This window comes from Acomys russatus, chromosome 2 (genome assembly GCF_903995435.1).
Source record: "Acomys russatus chromosome 2, mAcoRus1.1, whole genome shotgun sequence".
Classification (NCBI taxonomy): domain Eukaryota; kingdom Metazoa; phylum Chordata; class Mammalia; order Rodentia; family Muridae; genus Acomys; species Acomys russatus.
The window spans coordinates 63,881,653-63,900,770 of record NC_067138.1 but is presented as its reverse complement, the minus strand read 5'-3'; the positions used below and the strand labels follow the sequence as shown (position 1 = coordinate 63,900,770).

At 41.0% G+C, this 19,118-nt stretch overlaps 1 protein-coding gene across 1 annotated transcript in view; it reads right to left on the bottom strand.

Moving 5' to 3' along the window:
- Positions 1-19,118, bottom strand: part of Fsd1l (fibronectin type III and SPRY domain containing 1 like) — a 60,871-nt gene that overhangs the window by 33,292 nt on the left and 8,461 nt on the right. Inside the window, exons 2-6 of the mRNA XM_051162098.1 lie at positions 16,481-16,576; positions 15,533-15,664; positions 13,565-13,666; positions 8,309-8,331; positions 4,117-4,238 (exon numbers count right to left, since the gene is read on the bottom strand). Of these exons, the coding sequence (XP_051018055.1) occupies positions 4,117-4,238; positions 8,309-8,331; positions 13,565-13,666; positions 15,533-15,664; positions 16,481-16,576 (475 nt within the window). The remainder of the gene's footprint in view (positions 1-4,116; positions 4,239-8,308; positions 8,332-13,564; positions 13,667-15,532; positions 15,665-16,480; positions 16,577-19,118) is intronic.

Sequence of the window (19,118 nt, the reverse complement as noted above, 5' to 3'; positions counted from 1 at the left end):
AAACTCTAAGGGGGTTCCGGGCTCTCACTGGGCAGAATCCCTGGCACTTACGATATCAGTGATTGATCTTTTCCAAGCATTGCTGCTGGAGCAGATTAATGACTCACCCACCACCCTCAGAAAGAATCTGGAGATGTAGACTGTTAGTAAAGTTAGGTTAAGATGTTTTTGCTACTGGATTTGATGTAGAAAACCTTGGGGAACAACTGGAAGTTTAGAAAGGCACATCGCTGGTAGCTAAGTGAGGGATTTTCCTGAGGTCAGGGAACAGGAACAAGGGCAGGCCAGCTAGCACTAGCTCACGTGCCTGTCCTGATAAAGCTGGGCTGCCGACCATGGTGGTGATTAATTTCTTGTACCCATTCTGACCCCAGCTTTCTGATATGATTTAATGAAGAGCTGATGATGAGTAGATATGTACCCTAAGGATTCAAAGTAAAAATGGCTAATTTTTTAATATATAAAAGTCTAATTTGTGATTCTTTTAAGATTTATTATGAGGTTATTTTAAAAAATAAATAAGAAGATGGTTGGTCCTTTCCTTATAACTGCAAATTGCAGCCTATCAGTAACTGATTGAGAGAAAATAATCTTGCTTGCTTACACTCTATTAATCTATAGCAAGCTGCTTAGATATGATTGCATGTGGGTTCTTGTTTTTTTCACCTGTAATACACAAAACATTTGATCATGTCTCATTACAATCATTCATTCACGTAAAGAAAAAGAATGTAATCACATTATAATTTTTATATTGCTTGAAAGATTTTGCTGGGATATATAAGCTATAGGGAAAAAATAAAGTTGTTAGAGCCTTGCTTCCTCCATTGTGCAAGTGCGCATGCGTGTGTGAGTACGTGCCTGCTTTACATTCACGGCCAACCCCACATCCCCTCCTTGGATCACTGAACATACTGTTGGAGCTGGCCTTCGACATAAAACATCAAATTTTCAAAAATAAAATAAAATTCAGTTTCTTCTCAAGGAAATTCTAAGTGTCATATTGAACTGGTCAAACCACTTAAAGTAATGGTATTCCAAAACTCTAAAAAATGTTTATTTGCCTTTTGATATTAGATGCACACCAGGTAAGCACTGTGATGAAATAATAGTATAGACGTTCTTCAGGTGACAACAGGCTTACATCACATTAAGCCAAGCATAACTTGAAAATACTTTACGTAAAAATTCATTTCATTTGCCTAGTCTATGGTGCATGGCAGCTTAGCCACACAGTGTGTGGTACTACACATAACTGGCCCTTTACAAGGCTCACTGGAAACCGTAGCTTCCTGCTGCTGCCCTCCATCACAAAAGTATATCCTACTGCATACTGCTAACCTAGGAAAGAACCAAATTCAAAATGTGTTCTCTGCTAAACATTTACCACTTTGCACCATCATACTGTAGAAAACTACAAGTCAAATCTGCCTAAGTCAAGGATTATCTGTAATTCAGAAAAGGCAATATACACACAGACAGACTGACACCTTCCTTTCAGCTGCACTCCTTCGTCCCCTCCCCTTCTACACACTCACTCCTTCGTCCCTCTCCCCTTCTACACACTCATTCCATCCCCTCCCCTTCTACACACTCACTCCTTCGTCCCTCTCCCCTTCCACACACTCACTCCTTCGTCCCTCTCCCCTTCTACACACTCATTCCATCCCCTCCCCTTCTACACACTCACTCCTTCGTCCCCTCCCCTTCTACACACTCACTCCTTCATCCCTCTCCCCTTCTACACACTCCACTCCTTCATCCCTCTCCCCTTCTACACACTCACTCCTTCGTCCCCTCCCCTTCTACACACTCACTCCTTCGTCCCTTCCCCTTCTACACACTCACTCCTTCGTCCCTCTCCCCTTCTACACCTCACTCTTCGTCCCTCCCCTTCTAACAAAAACAAAACCTCACTTCCTTCGTCCCTCCCTTCTATACACACTCACTCTCTTCATCCCTCTCCCTTCTACACACTCACTCCTTCATCCCTCTCCCCTTCTACACACTCACTCCTTCTTCCCTCTCCCCTTCTACACACTCACTCCGGCGGCCCCGCCCCGGGACACTCACACGGCGCGGCCCGTCCCCGGCTACACACGCACCCGGGGCGCCCGCTCCCCTGGACACACTCACGCCTCGTGGCCCCGCCCCTCGACACACGCATCCTCGCCCTCCGCCCCGTCTACACACTCACCCGTCCCTCCCGACACACTCACCCCCATCCCCTCCCCTTCTACACACTCACGCCGTCATCCCTCCCCTTCTACACACTCACTCCCATCCCCTCCCCTTCTACACACGCACCCTTCTCCCTCCCCTTCTACACACTCCATCACGCCCGCCCCCCCCTTCGACACACTCACTCCCGTCGCCCCCCTTCGACACACGCACTCCTTCGTCCCTCGCCCCTCTACACACGCACGCGTCCCCCTCCCCCACACACCACCTCCCTTCGTCCCCCCCCTTCTACACACTCACTCCTTCGTCCCCTCCCCTTCTACACACTCACGTCCCCTCCCCTTCTACACACTCACCCCGTCCCCTCCCCTTCTACACACTCACTCCTTCGTCCCCTCCCCTTCTACACACTCACTCCTTCGTCCCCTCCCCTTCTACACACTCACTCCTTCGTCCCCTCCCCTTCTACACCTACTCCTTCGTTCCCCTCCCATTCTACACGCTCACTCCTTCGTCCCCTCCCCTTCTACACACTCACTCCGTCGTCCCGCCCCTTCTACACACTCACTCCTTCGTCCTCCGTCCCTTCTACACACTTCACTCATTCATCCCCTCCCCGTCTACAACACTCACTCCTTCGTCCCTCCCCTTCTACACACTCACTCCTTTGTTCCCTCCCCTTCTACACACTCACTCCTTCGGCCCCTCCCCTTCGACAACGCTCACTCCTTAGTCCCCTCCCCTTTTCTACACACTCACTCCTTCGTCCCCTCCCCCTTGTCTACACACTCACTCCTTCGTCCCCTCCCCTTCTACACACTCACTCCTTCATCCCCTCCCCTTCTACACACTCACTCCTTCGTCCCCTCCCCTTCTACACACTCACTCCTTTGTTCCCTCCCCTTCTACACACTCACTCCTTCGTCCCCTCCCCTTCTACACACTCACTCCTTCGTCCCCTCCCCTTCTACACACTCACTCCTTTGTTCCCTCCCCTTCTACACACTCACTCCTTCGTCCCTCTCCCCTTCTACACACTCCTCTGCAGCTCACACTCGTAGCACACAAGTTAGTGCTTCTCTTCCGCGGCCCTCATTGGGGTATCTTAGAGCATTATGATTATTAACCTAGTGTTTCTGACCATATATCCAGAGAAGGAAAGGCTTTGTGCAATTAGTATTTTCTATTCAAAAAATAGCCAATCTCAAAATCAAATAAAAACCATAAATAAACTTACCCCACAAAAACACCTAAGTGGAATTTAACTTTCAAATGAATCCCTGATTCCCAAAACCACCAATATCCTAACAACTGAACATATCAACTAACAGAATTACCTGGTGATGAAAATGCTACTTAGTATTAAAAATACAAACACGGAAGTAAAAGAACACTAGCAAAACCAGGAGCTGCTGTCATACATGGAAGCGAGTGTTACGGGCTGAGGTTCACATGGTCAGACTAACTCTCTCATAGCCGTGTTAACAAGCTACCATGGAGATAAGGTACTGACAGTCACCACTCACTAGGCCAAACTGAGTCTCAGCTGCTGTTACAAATGTGTTACAAGAGTCATTCAATTTAACAGCATGAAGTACTGATAAAGAACATCAGTATTGCATTTTAAGATGGGGAAAAACAAGGAAAGTTAGTTAACTTCTTGAGATCACACAGCAAGAAAACAGCACAATCCGCATCTATGCAGTCTGGCCTTGAGACCAACCATTACTCTTTGCCAACACAGCAACATGTGCTATTTCTTAATGACATTAACATTGAATTTTTACTAAAGGAAAATAATTCTTACCAATAAAACTAGCAAATTTACTTCTTGCTAAAGTAAAACATATATTTCTTTAATATTTACATACATGTTCATTACAGAAAATCTTGCAACATTTTTACTTGAAAGATCCCATGTAATAATGTATTTACCTGGCAAAAACTTCAAAGTTTGCAGCATCTGTCTTTCCTGAGAGAAATCCACCATTAAATGAGTCATGTTGTCACTGACTTTTGGTTTCAAACAAAGGCGAAAGGCTGAAGCCATTGTGACTCTATGGTAAACACAGACATACTCTTTAAAATAAGTGAATGTAAGGTAACAAATTTTATATAATTTATAAAATTAAGATAAAAATTATTTCACTTAGTGACTGTAGAAACTGTAACACAAGCAAATAGATTTGTTTTGCCTTTTGAAAATTGAACCAAAAGCTGAAACTTCAGTTTTATAACATTTCATACACAGATACCACAATAACCAATAACTAACATAAATAATCTGTACAAGATCCCAACTCATCTGAACCTCTGTGGACACTCTCACGGACTTCCTAATGGCAGCCTGGTCACAAAGAGTGAGCCTGTTTCACACATCCTTCCAGGCACTGTTACAGCACTCTCTCCTCAAGGCAGAGGTAGAAGGACCTGCTATTACACACTGCAATACCTGCTAAAGACGAGGAACCACAAGGACAGAGCCGAGGCCACTAACAATGAGCTCCATCCTGCAAGACGTCACTCCCATCTATCAACATCAACTGCACGGAAAGATACTATGAGAGGCAGCCAGTGGAGCTGCATGTCATAGAATAAGAAGTGTTCAATAAAGCCAAGTGTGAAGTAAAATACAAAATAAATAGCAAGCAAAATAAAAGCTTACTTCATCAAAAGTATGGAAGAAGTTCTTAGCAAAAACCTGAAAATTAAAAGAAACTCATATATTGATTTAAAAAGGAAAGCCACTTAATTGTGCCCCTGATTGTATCTGTTTCCCCTCAGGTATCCAAATGAATGAACTATTTCCCCCCACCCCACGCCACTGCACACACACATGAAAAGAAACTTATTCAATTATTTGTGATTTAATCATAAAGCTCAATATTTTCATGTTACAGTAAATTTCTACAAATATCACAGCCAGTCCTGCAACATCCTTGGGGAAACAAAGAAAGACACAGAAGTCTACTCATTGCTGTTTTCTTCCTGGCATAGAGTTTGAGATGATATAACTAGAGCTACAGGAACAAAGGGACCAGGCTAGTCAACTGGATCTGCCACCAAGAGAACAACAGGATGAAAGATGGCAAACTTGCTGATGTCAAGCTGTTGCTGTATTTAGTTATTTTACTTCATTAAGAAATGAAGTAATCACTGTACTATAACAATAAACAAGCACAAATTATGCAGAAGAAAGTACTATACAGTAAGCAATTCATGGGGACGGCTCCTATGTCTGACTGCTTTAGAAACCAAATATGCACTATATACTCTATACACAGCACTAAACTGTCTGCTCTGAAACAGTAAGATTTCGGTTATACTGATTAAGAAGTCAGTATGGAGGTTCAGCTTCAGACATGTTGTTTTGTACAGCCCTGGATACCCTCTGATTTAAGAGTTCCTAAGGCTCTACAAGTAGAACAATATGATAGGCAGATTTGGGCCCAGGGGTCCCGCTCAAACTAAGGCACCAGCCAAGGACAATACAGGAGGTAAACTTTAAACCCCTACCCAGATCTAGCCAATGGTCAGAACATTCTCCACAGTTGAGTGGAGAGTGTGATATGACTTTCTCACGTACTCTGGTGCCTCACATTTGACCATGTCCCCTGGAGGGGGAGACCTGGTGGCACTCAGAGGAAGGACAGCAAGTAGCCAAGAAGAGACTTGATACCCTATGAGAATATACAGGGGGACGTAATCCCCCTCAGGAACAGTCATAGGGGAGGGGAATAATGGGAAAATGGGAGGGAGGGAAGAATGGGAGGATACAAGGGATGGGATAAACATTGAGATGTAACAAGAATAAATTAATAAAAAAAAAAAAAAAAAAAAAAAGAGTTCCTAAGGCACCATACTGAGATGAGATAGTTCACAAATGCTCAGTGAATGGGTTTGAATCCCACTGGTGTCTTCTAAACCTGATGGACTATTGCTTAACGAGAAATGCTGAGAGTTTTAAGGGATTTTAAATCTATAAAAACTTGTCATAATAAAACATGAACACAAAGAAAAGAATGCCCCCCCAAATGCAGTAAAAATGTCACCTGCAATAGAAAAAAAATTAAGAAAAACTTCTAGTCAAAAAGAAAACTTAAAAACTTTTAAGAATCTGTCAGGCAGTGGTGGTGCATGCCTTTAATCCCAGCACTTGGGAGGCAGAGGCCCACAGATCTCTGAGTGTGAGGACAGCCTGGCTTACAGAGCAAGTTCCAGAACAGCCAGGGCTATACAGAGAAGAAAGCAAACAAATAAACAAAAATCTAAATGAATAAATTCACAGTTACAACAATATTTTCAGAAAACTTGAATTTATTTGTAAACTGAATATATTTAGAGAATTTAGCCTTAAAGTCCAAACTAAAAATCTAAAATTAGTAAGACATTCTTAAACCATGCTGTTTGGTATGTTTTAATTCATTCTGACTTTCTGAGATTATTTCTTATTGTAGCAGCTGAATTAAAAGATTCTTTCTTTCCTCCCAGTGTTATCACTGTCAGGAGAAAATAATTAAAAAACAGATGAGCACATTTAATCAAGTTTTTAAAAATAGGCTAACACCTAGAAACACTCTTCAGATAGGAAGCAAGTGTTCCAAACAAAGGAAAGAGTGTATGCTTTAAACACAACGATGAAGTGAGGACTCTGGCTCCTGTGATGCCTGAGAAAAAGGCAAAGATAGGATGTTTCAGTGAAGAGAGAGGCCATAAAAGCTGGCATTAAATTTAAATCCTGATAAACAAACCTAAATAGAGGTCTTCAGGAGTAAAGACGGGAGCTGGAACCCCAGAAAACAGAATCCTGAAATAAAGGAGCAATTTGACAAAGTCTCTTAAGATTTCTTGGACAGCCCAAAACCTGGTGAGGAATTGATTTCTAAGCCAGAAAAATCAGGAACCACAGTGGAATGTAATGGGATACTTGCTAGTAAAGAGTAATATTCTATGTGGGTGTGAGATCTCTGAGGACAAATCTATCTTGACAAAGACCTCCCTCTCAACTGCTTGTCAGAGTACTTCACTGAGCCCAGCAGCATGCACCTACAGTCCTGGCTCGTTGAGACCCAAGGCAGGAAAAACTCTGGATTCAGGACCAGCCTAGGAGACACAGTGAGAACCCACCAGTAAAACCCTAGTGACCTTTCTATATCAGCACTCTAAGAATGAGCCACATCATCAACCACTTCATAACATAAAATCTACAGAAATGGCAATAGTATTGCTTTGACACTATGTAAATTTCGTATCCCCCACCCCAAATAATCAAAAAAGGAATTTCTCCAAATTAACAATAGACACTGGTTTTCATACAGTTTAGAATAAGTATTTCTGTGAATTACCTGATAAAGAATAAACTGGTCTAGACTTGAAGAGAATGAAGAGTTATACCTGTCAGAGAATCTCACGATCATGAAATAAAAGCCTGAAGTTACAAACTGGGACAACCTCAGTGCCTGGTCAGGCAGGTCAGAAAACAATCCAAATGTTACCTCAGCTCCTTTAACACTCAGTTGTTCCAGAAGTGCTAAGTGCCCTTTTATATTCCTGACTCTACCAATGAGAAATACTTTCTACAACTTAATAATTTTCTTGCATTCTTCCCCTACAGTATAAAAACAAGATGGTGGCAGCAGAAGTAGAAAGGGTGGCGGCACCAGAACAGGACAGAGAGAACGGAAGGTGTTAGGCAGAACAGCAGTGAAGAGCTTCAGCAACTCAGGACACCAGGCAGTGCTGGCCTCCCTGAAAACAGACCCACTTAGACGTAAGACCAGCCGCAGAACTGCACCCAGCAAGTCACCGAGAGAGACTTTCTAAGTCCTTCAAAATAGAGCAATCGTCACTACTAAACTAATTAAGAACTATTCTAAAACTAAAGCTAACTATTTTATTAAACCAGAAATGAAATTCTCTTAGAAATATGTAATTCCCACAACTTAAGATGTGACTTTAAAAAGTTTACTGGTTATGCTGATATACAGAGCATATTTTCTCTACTTTGTACATAACCATTATGTATTGTTATTTTAATCAACAGAATTCCAAGAAAAATAGTTTCTGAATTTCATTTCTGACTTCACTATTGACACTTAAATAAAGAAATGTAGGTTTTATACCATACCTATCCTTGATCTGTCTGGCAGCCTTGGAGCAGGTCAGGGAGAAGAGAAAGAAGTAGTTAGTGCTTTTCATGCAAGTTCAATGGCAGTGACATGCAAGAAAGTTAGGATATAAACCCTGCAACAGATTAGTTCATAGTCATCAAAATATAAATTACAGAAAATCTATAAAATTCATGTAAGCTTGATAAAGTGATGTTAGGACCACAGTAGAATCCAGACCCCCACATCAATCATCGAAATAGGAGGAAAATTTAATAACATTTCAACTAATTTATGGAAGTATAATTGGGGTTTTTTAACATAAGATTATCAAAAATACACCTTCACTTTTATTGTCTGATACTCTTCAACTAAAATAATTTCTTTCCTAGACACACATTGCTACACACCCAAATAGTTCTTATGTATATGAGAGCTTCCTTGTTAGCATACAAAACTAGACTGCAGTTCTAAAGCCTCTGCTCCCAAGAACGAGTTCTGATAGCAGAGCCTGAGACGAGGACAGAGGCGACACCTCTAACAAGCGGGCCTTCCCTTCAGGAAGGTTCACAGAAGCTATCAATTACACCTACTGTATACGTCTTCTTTTGTTTTTAGAAAATGAAGTTCAAGTTTAGGAAGGGTACTACACAGTCACAAAGCAACGGAAACACAGAGCTGTTGCCTCTTTACGTATAAATCAAATATAATATACCCAACTGCAGATTTTCTTCCATGCCACCAGGCATATTTAGCAGTTGCAGCTGACAAAGGTGGCTGTTTTGCTAGCATACTCCCTGATAGACAGTAATATTTAATAACTGAGTACATGTAAGTTAGATGTACAAAGCACTGCTTCTGTTTCTTCTCTCCTTCAATCCTAACATTGTTTCTACTTGCTACAGGCTATTTTTATACCCAGCCTCAACTATTTAGGCCTGAGTACCAGTCTAAACGAAAGAACTGAGGTTTGAAATAGATCATAACACATTACCAGCGATCAATGCTGTGGCCTTGAATCTTAATTATTTTACGTCTCTACTAAGGGACTTGGGTTCTGAATGCTTAAAAAAAAAAAAAAAATCCCTTTCCAAGGTTCACATACTACAGCCAACCCCATGCGTTGGCTCTCCGATCTCCTCAGGTCATGAACCTCGGCCGCCACAGTCCCTTTTGTAAGGAGTGTTACATCAGTCAACTACTGTACTGGTTTCGAAAATTACTGCCATGGCAGCTGGAATTAAAAAACATTTTCATATACGTGTTAAGGGAAAGAAACAGGACTTTCCTCTGTACCCAACACTTCTTTACATACAGAGGAAGCCATCATTATTACCCCCTTAGTGTCTGTCTTCCTTCCCTTAACAGTGAGTGATACCAGATTATTAGTTCTATAGAGATTAACTCAGGTCCTCTTACTTGTCTTGGAAGTTCGCTTGTCCACAGAGAATATGTGTTGTGTTCCTCTTCCTCTGTGCTGTCAGTGTCACTGCAACAGCCCTCCCAACCCCCAGTGATCTGAGGAAGCCTTTGCTGGCCACACCTGGGTAGGTAAATTAATTGTGGGCTTAAGAAGTTTGCCTATGGAGAAAACCCACATTCTTCAGAGTTATAGCAGTATTTGGCCTCGTCACAGTTTTCTTATTTTATCTTATTTCTTGGTGGGTTTTGAACTTGGTTCCCAGTTCCCCTCACACGACCCACTGGTAGAAAACGACTAGTGATTCTGCTTTGTATCTGGCAGGGTATCATTTTGTGCACATGTACCTACACATGCACACAGGACTTTTTGTGCCATCATGTTTATTTTTGTTTAAAAAACAGAAGAGGAACAAATGAGAAAAGAGATAAGCTACAAGAAACTGCTATGCCGCGTACTGACATACAATACACACTGGAAAGTCTGTGGCTCCTCTCTGAGTTAGGTTCACACTTTATTTTACATGCACCTGTAAATGCAGAAGATGAAAAATTATCCTCTACAGTAAGAGGAAAGTCTCAGATTCTAGGCTTGTTTCTCTAAAACAGCCCAACTTCAAGAATTATCTTTAAATAGAGAATAACATTTTTTTTTCTAGAAATTCTTCTCCCAAAGAAGAAAGCCATCCAAAAAGAATACTTTACCATATACTTTCATTCCTCTGTTTTAATTTCAAGAGTGGTAATTTTATAAGTTTTTGTCTCTGAAATATTAAGCCTAGAAATTTCTAGCACTCTGCTGCTACCATATTTACCTGCATCTGCACTCAGCCAATGAGGAGAATGCCAGTGAGTGCTTGGCTTTCTCTGGGGCTATGGTGTTGTGTGGTTCTGGAAGCCTCCAGGAGGTATCATTATTTATGCTGACTGAACCCTGCTTACCAATACCTCACACCTCTGTATTTGGACTGGAAACAACCTCTCCTTCTTCTACTCTCATCCTCTCTTCCCTATATCAATTAATTTTTTTTGTTTTATTTTTTTGAGACACAATTTCATGCTGTAGCCCAGGTTGGCCTCAAACTCACAGCAATCCTCCTGCTTCAGCTTCTCAAGCACTGGGATCACAGGCCTGAGCTAGTATACCTAGCATCTGCTTTTAAATTAATAATTACAATCTTTTAATATATCAGTTAACAAACCTGTCACCCTAGGCCAAAGGTACTTAAGCAGAACTGCAAAAGAGTAAAGGAGTTACTACAATTAAGTATTCATAATGACCAATTGTAGGGGAGGAGTGATGCTTTCTCACAGCAAACACTGGAAAACAAAGAGCGGCTCTCAGCCTGGGTGCTGACGTGGACTCAGCTTCTGCCACACCTCCTTTCTGTCTTGCCAGTTCCAACCAATTTTACTCCTGCTTCTCCCTGAGCATGGATTTCCTTCTCTCAGCCTCTCTCTTCCCTCTTATTTTCTCCTGATAAAGAACATCAGGAGTCTCCTCTGCCCAGCAGAGGTGGGCACTGCTCCTTCTAGAGGCTTTTCTATCCTTTTCTTTGCTGCTCCTCTTTCCACATGTCTTGGTAGTCAATTTCATTTATATTTTCCAGCATGGCCACTCAGTCCTCAGATCAACATTTATTTTTAGGTCTTCAAATGTTCATGAGCCTGGAGTTTCTTTTTCTTATGTAAATCCAAAAGATTTATATAAGACATCATAGGCCACAGAGTGCAGTCTCCAGGATGTGAAGTTCCAAATGTTTGACTCTTAGGGACCTACTATCTCTGGCAAAGATAGGAAAGGTGTATTTCTTTCTAATATCCGTTTTTCCTTTTTCTTTATAGAAAGGAAAATGGAAAAAAAGAGATATATCAAAATGTTCTTCTTCTTTTAGGCAAAAATATTAACCCTGTTAGGTAACAAAGCAGAGGCAGGTGAAGCTCTGTGAGCTTTCGGTCATCCTGATCCAGCAAGTCCCAGGCCAGCCAGGGACATTCTGGGACCACAGAGGGAGATCGTGTGGTTTCGTTATTCCTTTTTTTCGTTTTAAAGATCTCTGAAAAAGAACTAGAACTAGATGTATACCTACTGATTCTATACATTAAAGAATGTGGGGATATATATATATATATATATTTAACTTTATATATATTTGACTTTTTTCATATATGTCTATTTTTCAAAACATATGATCAGGGCTGGAAGAGACGGCTCAGTGGTAAAGAGCACCTGCTGATTTTGCAGAGGACCTGGGTTCAGTTCCCAGCACCCACAGAGTGTTTCACAACCCCCCTATAACTCTTGTCCAGAGATCTGATGCCCTCTTCTAGCCTCTTAGGGTACAAGACACGTACATGATAACCATACATATATGCAAGCACAACATTCATACACTTAAGCAAATGCATTATCACTTAAAAGTAAATAATCTGAAACTAATGTAAGCGCAGTACTACTTAGAGCCTCTTTATAACCAAGCACATTTGTACAGGAGGAGACTACATTTCTGCAACACACCAACACTCACAAATAAAAGGTAACGGTCTACTTTAAGGAATGTTTAGTAAATACTCTGCTTATGTGTAGTTGTCTTCAAAGCTAAAGCATACTTTGGTTAAAGGTTCTCTCTTCTCTCAGCTTCCTGACAGGCCTAAGGAAGAATCATTTCCCAACCTCTGCCTGCACAGCAACAGCTGAGCTCCTCGCTCATTTGCTCTCCTCAAGGCTCAAGAGATGGACACACTCAGGGGTAAGCTATTGTGAGTGAGAAAAAGGAACTAAGCCCCATTTTCTCTTTTCATCTGTGATCAAACGCAGAGGACACTGTCCCCGTCACAGCACCCTGCGGCTGTTCCTCCACTGTGGGTGCTCATGGTGGAAAACAATTCTTTCCTTTTAATCTGACAAGGGGTTGTAGGAGGTAAATATTTCTATACTGTCATGGAAATTGTTCTGGCCAGTTCTTCATTGGAAGAGGTTTGAATTCAGGGTGAGAATAGAAATGTTACTTTTGGCAAAGGATCCAAACCCTGCTCTGCGGGCCAATTGCCAGTGGCCGAGAAGCCACAGTTGGTGGAATCCTGTCTATTTTCTTAATGATCCAGATCTCATCTGGACTTTTTGTGCATTTATTTACTATCATATAAACTTCTCATATTCAAAAGTAAGGCGAAGACATTCTAAAACCCTATCATATTCTAAAACTCTGTCACATCTGTGCCGCTGTTACTTGTTCACCTTCGCCTCATCCAATGTGATAAATGGAGCCCTTCAAACCCAGTTCTCCTGCTAGGAACAGGAGCACAACAATTTAAACAGCTGAAGATAAAAAGTATGAAAAAAAATCATTGTATAGGTTTTAGACAAAGATACTTTGTTGTTGTTTCCAACTGTATGAGCCAACTTAAAAACTTTATTTGGGATGTTTCAAAATAGTGTGACTAAAAGAACTGTTCTCCCAGCTTTGCAGCACTCAGTACGCATCTGCCAACTGTACTTCAGGGTCATCCCACACTGCCACTGTCTCCTCAGCAATGAAGCGTCTGAAGTAGGTCGACAGAAAATTATGACTTGGCTCAATACTGAAGAACCTTTAAAACAAACTGCCATTAGGTATATAACTGAAAAAATAATATGTGGCTCATTTAAACTCATTAAAGATAAACAGAACTAAATAATCAATTCCTGGCCCCAGTTCCTGACATGCTTTGAAATAAGCAAACATCTTGGATTTTATTTAGCAAAAACCTCAAGTCCTTTTCAGTATCAGAAAGAACAAAACACTTTTAAATACTCCTTTAGTGTACTAGGACAGGGATTTTGATTTGTCTGTCTATTTGCTTTTTGTTTTGTTTACCTTTGAAAATTCTTCAGGTTCCTTTATATCTAAGGACCTTGTTGCGAATTCTAGTAGTTCTTCAGAGTTCTCCAGCGCATTGTTACACTGACTAAGCTGACTCTGGGGGAAAAGCACAGAACCCAAGTTATCACAATGAACTTTCCTACTGCAATCTCAAATATATGCTATAATAAATTTAAGAGATGGCAATAATCAAATAAATATACATAACTCATAGAGCTACAGAAGAAAGAAAATTCCCATCAGTTATATACATGGCAAGATTACCTCTTTTCTTATAATTTATTCAAAACAGCTTAACTAGGGCTGGTAAGATGGCTTGGTGCTTGGGAGAAGCACTGTCCAAGTCTGATGATTCTAGTTTGTCCCACAGTGAAGGGAAAGACCAGACTTGAAAAAGTTGTCATCTAACCCACACTCCTACAGTAAACAGGAGAATAAAGCCAGGGCTCACAATAGAGCTGGTGGTCATTTAATATTGCCTCCATGGAGCGTGACTAATCAGCTAAAAACTTTTATGCCGGTTCGAATAGCAATAATTATAGTGCCTAAGGTAAAGCAGGCTCGAGAATCTACGCCAAGCCCTACTGTGAATATATGGTGAGCTCAGACAATAAAACCCAGGAAGCCAATCGATATTATGGCTCAAACTCTGCCTATATAGCCAAAGGGTTCTTTTTTTTTCCTGAATAATAGATGACAATGTGTGAAATAATTTTGAATCCTGGAAGAATAAAAATATAGACTCCTGAAAAAAGAAAGAATATAGACTTCTGAAAAAAGAAAGAATATAGACTTCTGGGTGGCCAAAAATCAGAGTAGGTGTTGATAGACATAGGATGGCTGCCTCTGGCGGGGTCAAAGAAAATCACATTAGGTTTCAGTCAGTTAATAGTGTAGTAATTCCTGTGGCTAGGAATGGGAGGGATAATAATAGAAATACGGCTGATCAAACAAATAAGGGTGTTTGATATTGTGACATAGCTGGTGGTTTTATGTTAAAATGGTGGTAACAGAGTCGATTGCTCCTACGATAGACGAGACATCAGCTGAATGTAAGGAGAAATTTGTTAAGACTACTGATGCTCTGGCATGTACTGCATTTCCTGCTAGAGGGGGATAAACTGTTCACCCTGTTCCTGCAAACAAAAACAAACAAACAAACAAATAAAATGATGATTCATATCCTTTATGATGTGTGCCACCAAAACAAAACAAAAAAACAAGAGACAGATGTTGACAAGGATGAAGCAACTGGAATCACTGTGCACAGCTGGTGGGAATATCAAAGGGTGCAGGCAGTGAGGAACAGAGTATGAGGCGCCTAAGAAAACTAAAAGGTTGGCTGCCACATGATCAGCACACTGACTTCCGAGGACATAGCCATAAGAATAATTAAGGAGTGTCTTCAAGATGTTTCTCCCTGTTCATGTTCACTGAAGCATTGCTCACCAGTCAGATGCATAACAGCTCAGTGCCACAGATAGAAGAATGGGCAAACATGACATGGTATATAAAGAGATACTATTCAGCCATAAAGCAATCTTGGCATATGCTGGAGTGTGGACAAATCTTATACTAAAGTTGAAATGCTACACAATTCCACTTTCAAGAGACATCTAAGTAATCAAAATAATGCAACAAGTGGCACAATTGCCAGGAGCTGACAGAGGGGAAGCAAGGAGCTGTTATTTCAGGGGTGAAGAGTTTTAGCTTTGTAATAAGACGAAAAAGAGCCTGAGTTCTGCTAAGCAACAGTACGATTCACCAAGCTATACCTGAAAAGGGCCAACAGTAAATTCTATGTTATTTTAACTATAATTTTTTAAAAATATCAAAAGATCTTTATGACCTAATCCAAGTTAGAAACCACTATGGAGTTGAGAGATACGTTACGCTCGGGTACTTCTTGCCTCCGAAGCGCAGCATTCAGCGAGCACTGCGCTCAGGTGGCTGAGCTCTCACCTGTAACTCCTGTGATTTGCGCACTTGTTCCTGCTTGATGGTGCTAATCATGCTTTCTTTCATATCATCCAATATGGAGTACAAACTATCAAATTCTTCATCTAACTCTGAAAGGATGTTGGAAGAATTTTTCTGTTTTGAAAAACAAAACAATGAATTGCTGAAGAACTATACAATATTTTAAAACTAAAAGGCATAAGCAAAGAGAATAAATAGATTTGTATCATAAATTACATTACTCTAATACAGTGGTTCTTAACCTTCCTAATGCTGCGACCCCTAATACAGTTCCTCATGCTGTAGTGACCCCCAACCATAAAATTACTTTATTGCTACTTCATAACTTAGCTACTGTTATGAATAGTAATGAAAATATCTGATATGCAGGAGACCTGATATGTGACCTCCCAAAAGGGCTGTAATGTACATGGTGAGAACCACTGCTCTAATAGAGAAATAATAAACTTTAATGTGGGACTTCAGGTCGTAAAAAATTATTTCCCCAACCTGGGCCATTTCCTTAAGCACCCCTCTATCCTACCTGAGTACTGTGCCATCTGCATCTGTGCCTGACTTCCATTTACGTCTTCAACCAAGTCCTACCAGTGCCACCCTCAGTATACACAGGAAAAGAAATGGACTGTTTTCCACTGCTTTGAAGAGGTACTATTTGCCCTTAATTGGAATTAGTAAAGAAAACCCTCACACAGAAATGAGCAGAACTTTAACACTTGCTGTAAACCCCTGGCTGGCTGTCCCTGCCCGTTTGCACCTGCTTTCCCTGTGCAGAACGCAGGGATGACACGGAAAGCGATTTTACTCTTGTCCCGTGAAGACCCTATTCCCAGCCATAGTACATTACACTCTAAAGTTGACACAGTGTTGTCTATACTTCAGGTTTTACTTAGCAATCATTCATTTATCCAATTTTTACAGCAATATTCATACCTGAACTCCCTTCAGTGTGTGATTTAGCGTATCAATGAAGTTCTGAATCTCATCATTCTTATTTGCCAGAGTTGAAATGATTCTTTGTAGAGCTTCCTAGGATTTAAAACAAAATATTATCTTCTCATAAAAGAAAATTTAAACTCCTAACAAGCATTCTGTAGAGAAAGCTATACAGCCATTTATCGCATCGTATATAGGAGCAAGGTACAGCTTCTGTTTGTTTTCTCAGAGTCTATGGTTACACAACATGGGCTGTGGCCTGTTTTCAACTCTGTAATCCCCTCAAATTTCAGACTGGAAATAATCAATGTTACTGCATATCTTTTTATTTTAATATGGTCTCACTACATAATCCTGGCTAGCCTGGAACTCACTCTGTAGACAATGCTGGATTCCAACTCAAAGAAATCTGCCTGGGTCTGTCTCCCAAGTGCTAGGATTAAAGGCACATGCCCCCACACCTGGCTCTGTGTCATATCAACAGTATTATTTTAGACCACACAAAGCCATGATGCTAAAGCAAATAGAAGCTTATAATACAGTATCAGAAAATGAAGAATAAAGGTGAGGAGATAACGAAATCTAACATTTATTTACAAAAAAAAGACAAATTTTAGAAATATAAAGGGCAATGTTGCAAATCTGCTGCTAGAACAGTATTGACAAGCTACAGAACCAAAGCAAATAACTATTCTAGTAGCAAACACTCTAGACTGTGATAATGCTTCCAAGTTACATACAGCATGTGACTCTTTCCTTTTCTCACACTTTACTTGACACATCTAGGTCGCCTGGACAGGGATCTGAATGCAGGACTGTCTAGATTAGGTTGGCCTGTGGGCACATCTATGGAGGATTATATTGATTATATCAATGGAGGCAGGAAGACTTACCCATGTGGGTGGCACCATTCCCTGGGCAGTGTTAGGAATAAGGAAAGCAAGCTGAGGACTACACTATATGATACATTAATCACTGCTTCCTGCTCTTGATTATGGATGGAATGTGACCAGCTGCTTCAAGTTTCTGGGTTCAGTAAACCTTTTCTTAAGTAGCTTTTGTCAAGGTATGTTTATCATAGCAACAAGAAAGGAATCTAATTCAGTTACTGAGCACATTATGAACTGCAGAAGAAGCCAACACCTAGATCAATAACAGAAACCCAAAGACACCAATGTGACATTGACAGCAAATGCAGACATAGTGCTGCTATATTTAATATCCTGAAATTTCCCCCAAGGATAGCCTGCTGAGAAAAAAGCCCAGCATTTCTGAATCCACCTGACCTTTAATCTGTCATTATGGAGAAGGTGAGTGACTGCAAAGGACTCTGGTCAACATTTATACTTAGTGTAATAAATGAACCCAAGCTCCACAGGAAGTACTGAGAACTAAGTTATGAAATTATGAACGGCACCTGGGGCTTCAACCACTCTGCTCCAACAGTGGGATTTGCAAAACCCAGGGTGAAATGACAGAACCCAGAAGAATCTGGAGCCCAGTGGGACGGAAGACAAGTCAAAAGCAATCAGAATATCTAAGATAAGCTACAACCATCTCTAAAACATACCTGAAAACCCCTAAAGGATAATAATGAGAACTAAGTGGAAACGTAACCTTAGCACGTGTCTCAGATGAGTTTTCTCTAGGGTGACAGGATCCGGGGGAAGATGTGCATACAGCAATGGTGTGCGACTACTTGGGGACATATGCCTGGGGAAAGCAGGCTGAATAGGTGTCAAAGCAGCAGGATCTCCATTTGTTTGATAAGTATTTTCTAAATAGAACCGGCAATATACCGCTATAAATATGTTCTGTATCCAAGTAATCACAGTTGGTCCCCCAGAACGTCAAAATTCATCAATAGTTTTCATAATTGAAACACAGGTTAACTGACAAGGCTGAGGTGCGGGTCATTCTTGTGCTATAGATCAATAAGGGCAGTGCAAGCCCGAACCAAACATTTTCAGCTATCATAGCTTCCTCCCCTCTGACCTAAAACCTACATGTAGCCACAATGTTCTACCACTGTTACATCCTAAATAGTTCTACATAGTTACTTATTCTATAAATCCTAGTATAAGACACTATCAAGTCTCAATCTATAGGAAAGCCCACACTCTAACAAAACTTTTCAACCATCCTCATATATATTCTTTCTTCCCAATAATCATTTTCTATTTTTCAATTAAAGTAATAAGATACCAGCACATTTCTCAGAGACTTCTCAGTGCTTCTTGGATAAAGTAAATCACCTGAACACTGCACACAAAGCCCCTGATCACCCCATGCCCACTTCACCTGCTTACAGCGCTTGCGCTCTCCTCCCAGCAGTGTAGACTGTTCTGAGTTTCCCACCTGGGAGCTCTCACGTTCACAAAACTACGATTCTAAGATGTGCACAATGTGCTGCTTAAACCAAAGTTATATAGAGAGTCCTGTGCTGTCTGTGATGCTACCAAGGCTTCATGGCGAAGGAAGGCGCTCACAGGGAAACTGCTCCTCCACACCATGGGGATCTATCTGCATAAAAGGCTGCCTTCCCGGATCTTGGAGTCATGTCAGCTCCCAAGCCTCCTGTCACCTCCCAAACATTAATATTGATAGCTAAGGGCCATATTTAGATAAGTATATT